Source organism: Morchella sextelata (genome assembly GCF_020137385.1).
Source record: "Morchella sextelata strain SCLS chromosome Unknown scls_6, whole genome shotgun sequence".
NCBI lineage: Eukaryota > Fungi > Ascomycota > Pezizomycetes > Pezizales > Morchellaceae > Morchella > Morchella sextelata.
Window position 1 is genome coordinate 2,075,713 of NW_025408621.1, and position 12,188 is coordinate 2,087,900.

General features: G+C 51.0%; 4 protein-coding genes across 4 annotated transcripts; 2 read left to right on the forward strand and 2 right to left on the reverse strand.

Annotated features, from left to right (window-relative positions):
* Nucleotides 1-280: 280 nt before the first annotated feature.
* On the forward strand, nt 281-1,426 carry H6S33_011656 (uncharacterized protein; the record flags this gene model as incomplete). Its single annotated transcript, XM_044843042.1, has 1 exon — nt 281-1,426. The coding sequence occupies one exon, from the start codon at nt 281-283 to the stop codon at nt 1,424-1,426; it is 1,146 nt and encodes a 381-aa protein (XP_044696424.1).
* Nucleotides 1,427-2,837: 1,411 nt separating this feature from the next.
* H6S33_011657 (uncharacterized protein) lies at nt 2,838-5,487 on the reverse strand (the record flags this gene model as incomplete). Its single annotated transcript, XM_044843043.1, has 2 exons — nt 2,838-3,376; nt 3,416-5,487. Coding segments are annotated over 2 exons (2,611 nt in total), but the record flags the coding sequence as incomplete, so codon positions are not given.
* Nucleotides 5,488-5,517: 30 nt separating this feature from the next.
* H6S33_011658 (uncharacterized protein) lies at nt 5,518-5,850 on the reverse strand (the record flags this gene model as incomplete). The annotated part of the gene is made up of 1 exon (XM_044843044.1): nt 5,518-5,850. The coding sequence occupies one exon, from the start codon at nt 5,848-5,850 to the stop codon at nt 5,518-5,520; it is 333 nt and encodes a 110-aa protein (XP_044696426.1).
* A 524-nt stretch (nt 5,851-6,374) lies between these two features.
* H6S33_011659 (uncharacterized protein) lies at nt 6,375-8,911 on the forward strand (the record flags this gene model as incomplete). The annotated part of the gene is made up of 3 exons (XM_044843045.1): nt 6,375-6,512; nt 6,562-8,396; nt 8,467-8,911. 3 exons carry the CDS (start codon nt 6,375-6,377, stop codon nt 8,909-8,911), a joined length of 2,418 nt encoding a protein of 805 aa, XP_044696427.1.
* Nucleotides 8,912-12,188: the final 3,277 nt, after the last annotated feature.

Below are 12,188 nucleotides of genomic sequence, written 5' to 3' on the forward strand. Positions count from 1 at the left end.
TCACCGGACAATCAGAGCTTCACTCTGGCCGGTCTTCTAGACACTGGCGAGGCATAGACTCGTCAGTCATTGCTCCCATGAATAGATCCCCTTCCTAGCGCCCGGAATGTAGTTACTCTAACAGCTGGTAGCTAACCACACTGCCGGTACTTGCATTTCACCGTGCAACTGGCTTCTAACAATAACTCTCAGCATGTAACCGGGCCCTGTGTGTACTCATACACCAGACAGTTGAAATGGCTCCGTTACACCACCCAACGATGTAGAAGGATTCAGGCAGATGTATGAGGCCGACTCTGCTGAATTATTCAACAACATCGCCACCCTCGTCCAGCGCGTCCGCTTCCAAAAGGACACCCTTCATACACAACTCACCGCCGCCAATGAAACCATTGACAACCTCGAGGAGCAGATAACCCGGCTCAACCTCGACCTCAATGTCGCCCGCGCTGCCCCCGCCCCTACCGTCGCTGTCCCCGTTGCCCCTGCTCCCCCACCTGCTCCTGCCCCCGCCTTCAGGTCCGAAAAGTTTCCAGACCCTGAGAAATTCGATGGCACCCGCACCAAGCTCCCCGGATTCACCACCCAACTTCGAATGAAACTTGAAGTCAACCACGATCGGTTCCGAAACGAGGCAGCAAAGGTTATTTATGCCGTCAGTCGCTTGGAAGGAAGGGCCCTTGACCAGGTCGTTCCACTTGTTAACGCTAACCCTGCCGCCCCCTTCTCCTCCGTCACTGCCTTCGTTGCCCACCTGGAAGCCTCGTTTGGAGACCCAGACCCCCGAGGTACCGCCCGTCGCCAACTCGTTGCCCTGAAGCAAGGCAAAGGGGACTTCGCCACCTATTACTCACAGTTCCTCCGTATCGTGGCATACCTGGACTACAACGAAGGAGCCAAGATCGATGCCCTGGCCGAAGGACTGTCGGAAGACCTGAAGGACGCCATGACATACCGGACAGACAGGCCTAACACCGTCGAGGCCTATGCCACCATGTTAATGACAATTGATAACCAGGTTCGGGGCCGCAAAGCTGAACAACGGGCCATCCGGAATACGATGGGACAATTCACCGCCCCCGCTGCTGTCGCACACCCATCTCATACCACCGGAGGCCTCGCCCCAATGGACCTCTCCGCTCTCCAAAGCCGTCCCACTCAACGCCCTGCCATAGAACAACGATACACTTTTGTCAATGGACAACGCAAAACCTCTGCCGCCGAAAAACAATGGCGAAGGGACAACAATCTCTGTATGTACTGCGCTAACCCCGGTCACGTCTTTGCCAACTGCCCCTCTGCCAATCGCCCGCGTGGTAACCAACCGGTTATGAGGGGCGCCCTCCTCGCACCCAGTCATACGGCCGTCGACCCCGCTGTTCCACCGGTCGCTAGTCCCGCCTCCTCTGAGTCGGGTTTTCAGTAGTCCCGAGCTTGATTAATGGCCCCTGCCTGGGACCTTCCAACGTTTCCCCTTTGTCTGCGTTTTCTATCTCTGGCTTCTCGGTATCGTCTGTGGAGGATAAATTGGATGGGGATCATTTTGTTGCTTCTTGTAAAATTATAAAGAATAAAATATCCATTCAAACTCACGCATTGATTGATACCGGTTGCTCCGGATTCGCATTCATTGATGAAACATTCGCGCGCCATAACAACTTCCCATTTCTCACCCTTAAATCACCCCGCACTCTTGAAGTCATTGACGGACGGCCCATATCTTCCGGATAAATTACCCACCTCTGCTACCTACCGCTATCAATTGACTCCCACCATGAAACTATCCCCTTCTTCGTTACCAAACTCGGCTCGTACCCACTCGTCCTCGGAATCCCCTGGCTCCAATTGCACGACGTCACATTACGGTTTAAGGACAACAGTATACTGTTCGACTCCGAACACTGCAAACGCAAGTGCAACTCTTCCGCGATACCCGTTCCCATTAGAGGGGTTGCACCACCGCCCGGTTTCCACTTCGTCAGTTCAGCTGCTCTTTGTCGCTTTGTCGAAGGGACAAACCCCAAATCTTTAGTACAACTATTGAGGAAATAGATCAAACAATGGGCGAGGCCCCTAAGGAAGACTGGAGAACCCGAGTCCCAACCCAGTATAAGAGGTTTCATGAAATGATGGACGAGAAATTCGCTAATGAGATGCCGCCTCGCCGCCCCTACGATCATAAGATACCGCTTCATCAGCAAAAAATGGGTTTCCCCAAGACGAATTCCGGCACCCAGATGCCCAAATTCGTCTTTTGCCCCCAAAACCTCGTCTTTTGGCTCTGGGATCTCGTCGTATGTCCCCCTATTTTTGGCCGCTCGTCATTCGACCACAAAACGTTGTCCATTTAGAGCTCCAATTACGAAACCGGTCGTGCGACCTCATTAGCTCGTCTTTTGAATCAATCTATCCTACGCTCGTCTTATGCCAAATGTCCCCGTCTTCACTACCCGTCAAAAGACGAAGATGGCTCAATTGGGAAATCCTCGTCATTTGACTCGGACATAATTCTGTCCAAAATCCAAGTCCAATAATCACCTCATCTAAAATACAAACTCTAATGACCCCCGGGCCCGTCTAATACCTTCCACCTAATATGTACAATACAATCTAGTGCGTCGAATATCCACTGTTTAACATGTCTAAGGACTCCCGCCTAAGTCCCGTTTGTCTTCCCCGTTCGTCATAATCCCCCCTGCCCAAAACCTATCGTCAGAAGTCCACCTGTCTAAAGTCTCTTGTCTGTGTTCATGTCGTCAGTATCATTATAAAAAACTCAGTCCAACGTCCCGTCTTACTTCAGTAAATTGATCCGTATGTCGATAGATCGATCGTACTATTGATAAACCATCTATTGTTCGTAGATGACGTCGTCTCAGGCACCAAATGAGCGGCGCCCAAAATGCTTTTTATGTTTACTACCCATATATCGTCAGGAGAGCTTGAGCAGCGTGATACTCTTATTAGCCCGTGGTCGACGTTGGGGTTTCCATTGAAGTCCGGCTTCAATGGTTGTATCGCAGCCAGAAGTCTGGCCCTCCTTCGTCTTGGGTCCCTGAGCTTAAAGACCGCAAGCAGCCTTGCTGGGCATAAACCCTGCAAAGCCTCCAGGTCAGCTGGCTTTTGACGAAACCAGACCCAGTCGTTGCGCGCGTTTCCCCCTCTGTAACCCGACGTTCCCGTCGTACGAAGTGTGTGAATTGTACTCTCGTCGCCCTCGCCGTGCAAAAGGACGGGTACGTTGAGCTGTTTGAATGTGTTTACCCGCCAGCTATCGATGTCTTCGGGCATATCTTCGTATCCAAGACATAGCTCCCTCCTGAAATACCGCCGGATGTAATACCCCAGTCTCTTTGTAGCACCTGCGATATCTACACTACTGACATTTGTTAATTTGACCGGGCATTTGACCTACCTCTTCTCCACCCTGGTGTCGCTTGGTAAATAGACCAATGGCGCGATATCCTGCTCTTGAAACGCCGGGTCGTCCTGAGGGTCTCTAAGATCCCATCTTGCAGCTTGCATCCTCCTCCTCAGACGTGGCTCTAAGACGTCGAGATTGCCGACAAGCTCAGTGGTCGAAAAACCGTCCCGGGCAATTTGTAGAAGATTTAATTCGCAAATGGAAAACGTATAATCACGGTTAAACGTCCGAAGTATCTGCATTGCGGGATCGACGCGATTGCTCCGACGATACGGTATTTTGATCTGATCCCTGTGGGCTGACTCGCAAGACTCTGTCGAATAGTCCGGAATATTGCCGTATTGACGAATGTGCTCTGCGAAATGGCCCATGAGGTGTATCTTGGGGAAGTTGAAGTGGGATTCTGCTCGCAAGATCTCGTCGGTTTTCGCCTGGAGATTTAGCCTTTGGTCTGCGATAACCCTTCGTCTTTGGCCTAAAGAGTCGTTTAGGCCTGCTAGCTCGACGTCGTATTCCCCGCGCAATTCCCTCCGTCGTTCCGCCACAAGTCTGTCAGTCTCTCTAGTCGCGCGATATTTCCTGAAGATATCCTTCGTCCTATGGAAAGCCTTTAGGTAATTATCCAACATGTCTATCGTCAGCTTGTTATGAGAACGATGCTGGGTGACTAGTGCCCAGTCGACCAATGCCCGGACGCATTGAAAGGCTTTCTTGAATGGCTCTGCCTGGGCAGATGACGGATTCCTGAGGGCAGACGCCAGGGCTGGTAAGATTATTTTCTGAAAATTACGCATCTCCTTCCCTTGCCATTGACTGACCGCTTGATAAGGCTTCGTCGGTGGGGTAAATCCAGGGTAAGGTGGCATGCTCGTCCATATGGCGTTGAATTCATCCAAACAACCATGTTCCTTCAGGAAGTCTTCCAGCCACTCTATAAGATGTTTCAGGATTCCCAAGTATACCACGTGCAGCATGTCTGGCTTATGGAGGTCGTAGGCTTGGACGAAGGGGAGATTCCAGAAAGGGTTGTACAGAGGTCGTAAACCACGAGAATTGAACCACTTGGTCAGCGTCTTCAGCTCCCGCCTTTCGTCTCTCGTCGGATTCTCCAGTACCTTCAGCGCCCTGTACTGACGATACATTCTCTTGTATTCGCCCTGATCACGAGGGTAGGTCTTGAGCGGTTCGGCTTCGTATTCGCCCAGTCTATTGACGGGTATCTCGCACTTGGGGCACAAGTTGAACTTGGTATTCAGAATATTGCAGCTCTCCATGTGGTCCGAAAGCCATGCCGTCAGAATCGGCCAACAACGTCTCTCGTACCCGTCTGAACAGCCCATTAAGACGCCGAGCCTTTGGTCAAAGTGCAGCAGAGGCTCCAGTATAACTAACATGACTCTCCTCAGCGTCTCCGCCGTCCAGGACCGGAGTCTCCCCTTTGACGTCGCGTCGCCAATTATCTTAGAAGGTATTGGCAATAGTGCGAGTAGCAAATGCGCCTTGGTCGACGGCTTGGATCGTACTTTTCCCGGTATATTGCCTATCGTCATATATATCGGCCAGGTCTTCTTGTCTCCGGAGAAGTTTGTCAGATGCGTGACGTCGGAGCTGCAGATAATCGGGACAATCGTGGCCCCGGTAGGAAGTCTTTCCTGCATATTCCACCACCAGTCCGCTGTATGCATCTCGGAATAGAGTTGATATCCGTCCGCGTCGTAAACCCTCTCCGGCCGATAAACCATGCTCGACTTGTAGCAATGTTGACCCAAGAGATACCTCGCGCATTCGACCGGATTCCTGTAATATAAGTCGGTCGTTCTTCCAAAGCCGTCCCCGACGGTCCCGTATTGAAAGTTAGGTGGGGAGCCCGTCATTTTGTCGAGCTGGTTCTGGAAAGTATAAGCGGACTGAAAGGAACGCTCGTTCTTTTTCGTCTTGTGCAACCCCTCATTGAAGTAGGCGTCAATTGATGTAGAGGTCAGCTTGTGCTCGATAAAGAAACGAGCCAATCTCCATTCCGCCGCGTCTTTGAACGGTGCCCAGGGCTTCCAATTCTCTTCCATATAGTCCCGATAGCCCTGGACCCGACCTAGTCATTGTCCACTGTTGGGTAGGTATGCTGTGGCCCTTTGATTATCGTCAGCTTGCTCTGAGATCGGGGGGGCGATCGCCGCAGGGCCATCGTCGTCGGAGTCAGGGTCAAAGTCGGATTCCGCCTCAGAGTCGGCTTCTGAGTCTGTAGAATCGTCCGAGCCATCAATTACCAGAGTAAGCGTACCAGGCCCGGCGTCTGGCAGCGTAGTTTCGTCTTCTAAACGCTCGTCCTCAGGCGCATCGTCACCGCCATGATGCCGGTGAATATGTCTTGCAAGATGTCCCGCGCGATGGTAATACCTTGGGCACAGGGGGCAAGGTGTGGATGACATCCGCTTTCTTGATCAGTCGTGATGGTCTTTTGGCTTGTCGTGCGCGTCTTTTGCTTCGTCGTATGCCTCATTCTCGCGTTCACTGGCACTGGTATCGAGTGGGTTTATACTGCTGGAATTCTGACTGAGCAAAATGACTACTGTAGCACAGACCGACGTTCGTTTCCCCGGGGTCGTCAGCCGCGAGCCAAGCTTTGCCAAGCACATGCGACCTGACATCATTCATCACAACGTCGTCTGACCTCACCACCAACAGTTGCAAACCTCCGTCAAAGCACTCGTGTTGGTTCATTCATTAACCTAATCCGGCGCCGATGAGCCTTTGTTTGTCGTCCCCTGCCTTGTGTATATGGTTAGGCGTTACGAGTTGCCGATTCCAGCACACCCTCACGATGGTAATTCGCACAGTCTTTGTTCTATATAAGGGTCTAAATACCCCGTTGTTTCCCCGGAGTCTATCCTCCTGAAGGCATCCACCAACGGTCAACCGTCTTTTGACCACCTTCCTAACGCAACTGACTACAATGGTGGGAACTCGGTCGGGTAAGAATAAGTCGGCATTAGCCCAAGCGGGAAGGTCATCTCCGAAGAAAAGAATGGAATGGGCCGATAAGGAGGGCCCCTGGGTTTTGTCGATTAGCAGAGCAGCGTGCATAGCAGAGGTAAGATTTCTATCAAGTCCTATATCTCTCGCCCTCTGACGCCCGCCAGGGGTATGCGAAAAAGAGCAAATTTACTGGCGCCGAAGTTAAGTCCTTGCTCGGCATTACGCCGGCCCAATGGAGGAACATGTTCGAAGCCGTGCACGACTACTTTGTCGAAAATGCGATTGCCAGCAGAACTATGACAACAGACGAGCAATGGGACGAGGCCGTGAGACTCCTGCTCAGTTATCCGCCCTGGAATAAATTCAGACGCCTGCTTCAACAGCCGGAGGAAGATTGCACCTTACAAGGGGCCTTGATCAAAGTCTGTGTGAGCAGTACACTCCAAGATCTTGCCAAACGTAAGTCTGCTGAGGATAGAGAGAAGTTCTCTGAGGCACTCAAAGAGAAGGAGCGTGCGGCGAAGTCAGCGAAGGCGAAAGCAGCGAAGAAGAAGGAGACCAAGGGGAAGGCGACCGACACAAAAGGCAAGGGCAAGCAGCGCGAGACGGCGCCAACTCGCAGTTCGACAAAGAGGAGCAAGCAGGCCCAGGTGCCTCTGCCCGACGACGAGGACGAGGTCTACCCTGACATTGACGAATTTGCCTCGTCGGAAGACGAAGCGGAGAAGCCGAGGGACAAGGCAGACGTCGGAGATGAGACGGACGACGAAGAGACACCCGAGGAAGCCGACGAGCCCTTCTCGGCGAAGACCCGGAAGGTCGAAAGGGCACCATATCTTACTGATCGGCCTATCGGCATTTCGCATTGTTTCCCCTCCAAATACCGCTTTGAGCGACTCGGAGGGGCGAAGTTGGGACTACGTCTGAAGCCTTGGGAAATGCCTAATTGGACTCCAAGAACCTTTGGTGGGCATCCCTACCTGACGTTTAGTTCACTTCCCGGTCCGTATCTATCGGAGGTCGTGAGGATGGTCAGGGGGGTACAACTAGACCCTGAAACCCGCGGCGGTGCTTCTGACTTGCCACACCCCGCGATACGCCATTTGGTCGGGTCTCTTGTCCTCGACGAGGAGTTTTTCAAGACCGCGTCGGGTCAATATCGTGTTTACCGGCCGTTACCTGAACAGGTCATCTTCCTACAGTCGGACAAAGATGTCAGAGTATGGCTCAATGCTTGTAAAGTTGCACCGCGACTGAGACTATTGGTGGTTTATAATGAGCGCGATAAAAACGCCAGGCAGACTCCACCGCCGCTGTCATTCCCCTACTTTCACGGTGACTGGGAGGTGCTGATGGACAATCAGTTGCGGATTGACCGGAGAGCCTCGGGCATCAAGGCCGAGGAGACAGGAACTCGTTGGGGGAAACCGACGAAGAGGAAGAGAAGTGAGATTGTGGAGGTGAGTGATGACGACGACGACGACGACGCTGACGACGACGCCGACGACGACGCCGACGACGACAACGAAGGCGAGGGTGAAGGTGGAGGGTCGAGTTCCCGTAAAAAGCCCAGAGGAGAGAACGCCGGAGAGGGCAGCTCGAGCAAGGCGGGCCCGAAAGGTAAAGCAGGGGGCAGCTCGAGCAAGGCGGGCCCGAAAGGCAAGGCAGGGGGTAGCTCGAGCAAGGCGGCCCAGAAAGACGACGATGATGGCGACGACGATGACGAAGAGCGCGAGGAGGACGATGACGTCGACGACGAGGAAGAAGAAGAGGAGGAGGACGAGGAAGAAGAGGAGGAAGAAGAGGAGGAGGAGGCCCCAAGGAGAAAGAAGACAAAGACACCCGGGCTCAAGACGCCGGCCAAGACGCCGCCATCAAAGACACCCGGGCCCAAGACGCCGGCCAAGACGCCGCCATCAAAGACACCCGGCCCGAAGACCCCGGCCAAAACACCTGCTCAGACTACTGCTGCCGAGCGAGGAGGGAAAAGGTCGAGAGCGTAAGTTGGACTAAATTCCGTACCAGTAGTATAGTTTCTCCTAATGCGGCTAATGCGGTCAATACGTTAGACACCATCTGTTCGATGAGCCTGCTGAGAGCCCGCCCTATGAGAGTGAGCAGGAGGAAGAGCAAGGGGACTTAATACCAGAGTACGAAAGCCGGGCCACTGGTTCACAAGCTGACAGCGCTCCGGAGTCTGAAAGAACTACGCAAGATGAGATGCCCGGCGAAGAGCCTGCCGGGGAAGGTAGTTACGTTGATGGTGGCCCTGATGGGGGTATTACTCCCGGCGGGCGCGGGGACGAGTCAATCGATATGGAAGTGGGTTACCTTACCGATGCATCGACCAGTTCGATTGAAGTGGCTAAGCTCCAAACAATTCCCCGTCTTCCCCAGTCCCCCCACCCCCAAATCTCCCCTCCCCCCACTATCATCAACCTCCCCGACATCCCTGCGAAGGGCTGGACTTCCGTCTCTCGTCCTGCGACTCCAAAGAAACTTCGTTTCGAGTAGCACTGGTTGATAGTAGGTTGCACGCTCCAGTCACCTGCTCGTGAGTTTTCTGACCCTAGTCGCAACCTTTAGCTTTTGACGGTTGTGGTTTTCGTCTTTTTGTCGGCCTATCTTTTATGGCGTTATTTTTTAGCCTCTTTGGCGGTTATTGCGATATGTTTGGTCTATCTGTTTTGGGTGGTTTGACAGTTGTCCTGGTCATCTTTTGGGATTAGTCTTATCTATTTTGGTCTTTTGAGGTTAGTCTTATCTTTATTGGGTCTTTTGGGGGTTAGTCTTATCTATTTTGGGTCTTTTGGGGTTAGTCTCATCTTTATTGGGTCTTTTGGGGGTTAGTCTTATCTCTTTCGGGTTATTTGACGGGGGTCCTTTTGGTTTAGGGTTAGTGATATCTGTTAGGGTCTTTTGGCGCAGCATGTGAGGTGAGTTAGGTCTTTCGATGCTGGTTGGGGTCTTTATAGATTCGTCTGATCATTAGTAGTATACTGTTATTAGGAGCGTCACTCTAACGGGGACTATGGGCGTAGGAACTATGAAGCCAAGGAATACAACCGAGGCGAAGACGTAGACGTAGGAGGTTCGTGGACTATGGACTATGGGGCCGAAGGGTACACCTAAGGCAAGAACGGGGACTGTGGACTATGGACTATGGATGGTTGTACCTGGTCTAGTATACCGGGCAAACCCTATGACGTAGCGCGAACTAAATAGTATTCGTAACTGTGAAGTACAGAGGTTGCATAAAGAGAAAAGGAAAAGAAAGAGAAACAAGAAATCACGAGACAACGCCCCCCTTATATATCCATACCCTATCCCAATGCTGACTCATACTCTCGCATAACAGAAACAGAAAGAACATAATAGAAACCCGCTTCGCTAAACCCAACCACACTGCATAACCCTTCCTCTTCGTACCCTAACACCTCGCATAACCAAACCACATGGCTGCCGTTACAGACCACTCCCCCCTCTACGGCCTACCTCCTGGTAGGCTTAGGCTTCCGTGGATATCGTTTGTGAAATCGTTTGATAATATCGGGCGAATGTTCGACATCCGACAATGGCTGCCACGAAGCTTCGTCATAACCGTCATACTTAACCAAGTATTCAAATCTTCCCCGACGATCCCTGGAATCCAAAATATCCTCGACTTCCCACTCCTCCTGTCCTTCAACTTCGACCGGCGGTGGTGGTAACTGTTGTTGTCCTGGTAAAGGATCGTTTGCTGCAGACGACAATAAAGAGACATGGAATACGGGATGAACTTTCATGGAACGAGGGAGTTCCAACTCATAGGCATAAGGACTGACAACTCGTTTGATCGCATAGGGTCCGAGGCGTTTCCAATCGAGTTTCTTGGATGGTCGTTTCGTAAGGACATGACGTGTCGACAAGAAAACTTTGTCTCCTACCCGATAGTGGGGGGCTGGAGTCCGATTTACATTGGCTGATTCCTCTTGTATTCGTTGCGCTCGAAACATCTCATCCTTTAAGAAACCTAATATCTCCTTCATTTCTTGTACAATACCATTAGCTTGATCCTCCGCTGTTGTCCGTCCATGTTCTAGGGGACCAAAAGTCATTCTTGGATTTCTTCCCGAATTGGCATAGAAAGGAGAGATTTTGGTTGTTTCCGAAGCATGATTGTTTGTTGCAAATTCGGCCATTGGTAGCCATCGAGCCCAATCATCCTGTTGATAGGAAACATAACTCCGAAGGTATTGTTCCATGATAGCATTGATCCGTTCCGTCTGTCCATCCGTCTGAGGATGAAATGCGGTAGAGAACTTTGGTGATATTTTTAGACGATCGCAAAGTGACCTCCAGAATTCTGCAACAAACTGAGTCCCTCGATCGGATACAGTGGTATTAGGTAATCCATGTAACTTCCAAACATTGTCGATATACAGCCTCGCTACTTCTCTTGCATCCGCCTCCTTAGTCGTTGGTATCAGATGTCGCATTTTGGTCAGCCTATCTACCACAACTAGGATTGCATTGTACCCATTGCTTTCAGGAAGATCGGTAACAAAATCCATTGACACATCCGTCCATGGTCCCTCTGGTATTGGCATGGGGCGCAGTACTCCATAGGGTGCATTACGTGGTGCCTTGCTACGGGCACACACATTGCAATTTCGAACATACTGATCGACATACTTTCGCATTTGTGGCCAGTAATACTCTCGATTCAGGAGTTCCAAAGTCTTTGCTCTGCCTGGATGTCCTGCCGATGGTTTGTCATGGTGCTCTTGTAGAAGTCTTAGTCGAAGGTCATTGTCATCCGGTACATAGAGTGCGCCACGGTAAAGTAGCCGACCGTTGTTATCTTCCGTACATTCGGCAAGCGAGATCTTATTCGAGTGACGGACGCCATTTCGAAGCATCGCGAGTACTTTATTCGGGAAACTGTCAACTTGGTAAGCATTTAAAAACAACTCTTCTACAGTGGACATTCCTTCAGCGGATTCATTTGAAAAAGAACCCGCAAACAAACTTAGCTTTAAATCCAAATTTTTTCGCTTCAAAACCACCTGGCTTTGATGCGTCAACCGTTCATCCCCCTCCTTAGGTAGGTCACCCGACCTCCTAGTCAATGCATCCGGCTTTGCCCCTTGTTTCCCTGGTCTAAATTGAATGACGAAATCGAAACGTGAAAGAAATTCCGACCAACGGGCTTGTCGACGGTTTAATAACTTTGTTGACATAAAATATTCAAGGTTCCGATGGTCGCTAAGAACTTCAATTGGGAATTGTGCTCCCTCTAAATGATGTCGCCATTCCTCAAAACATCGTACGATCGCCAGGAGTTCTTTGTCATAGATCTCATAGTTACATTCCGCAGGGGAATGTTTCTTAGAGAAGAAAGCAACTGGATGTAGAATTCCTTCGTCGTCACGTTGGGACAGAATTCCAGCAGAAACATAGTCGGATGCATCGGTTTCTACTACGATTTTCCGATTCGGATCAAAGTGCGCTAGTATGGGTGCCGTTGTGAACATCTTTTTCAATGTCTGGAATGCTTCCTCCCTTTCATCCGTCCATTCGAACTTAACATTTTTCTTCGTCAAAGCCGTAAGTGGGGCAACAATCTTTGAGTATCCTAGGATAAACCGTCGATAGAAATTAGCGAATCCCAAAAATACCTGAACATCATGAAGGTTCTGCGGTATAGACCACTCTAACACGTCGACGATCTTTTTCGGATCCATCCTATTCCCATCTGGGGTGAGAATAAGGCCGAGATACTTCGTTTCCTGAACCATAAACTCGCATT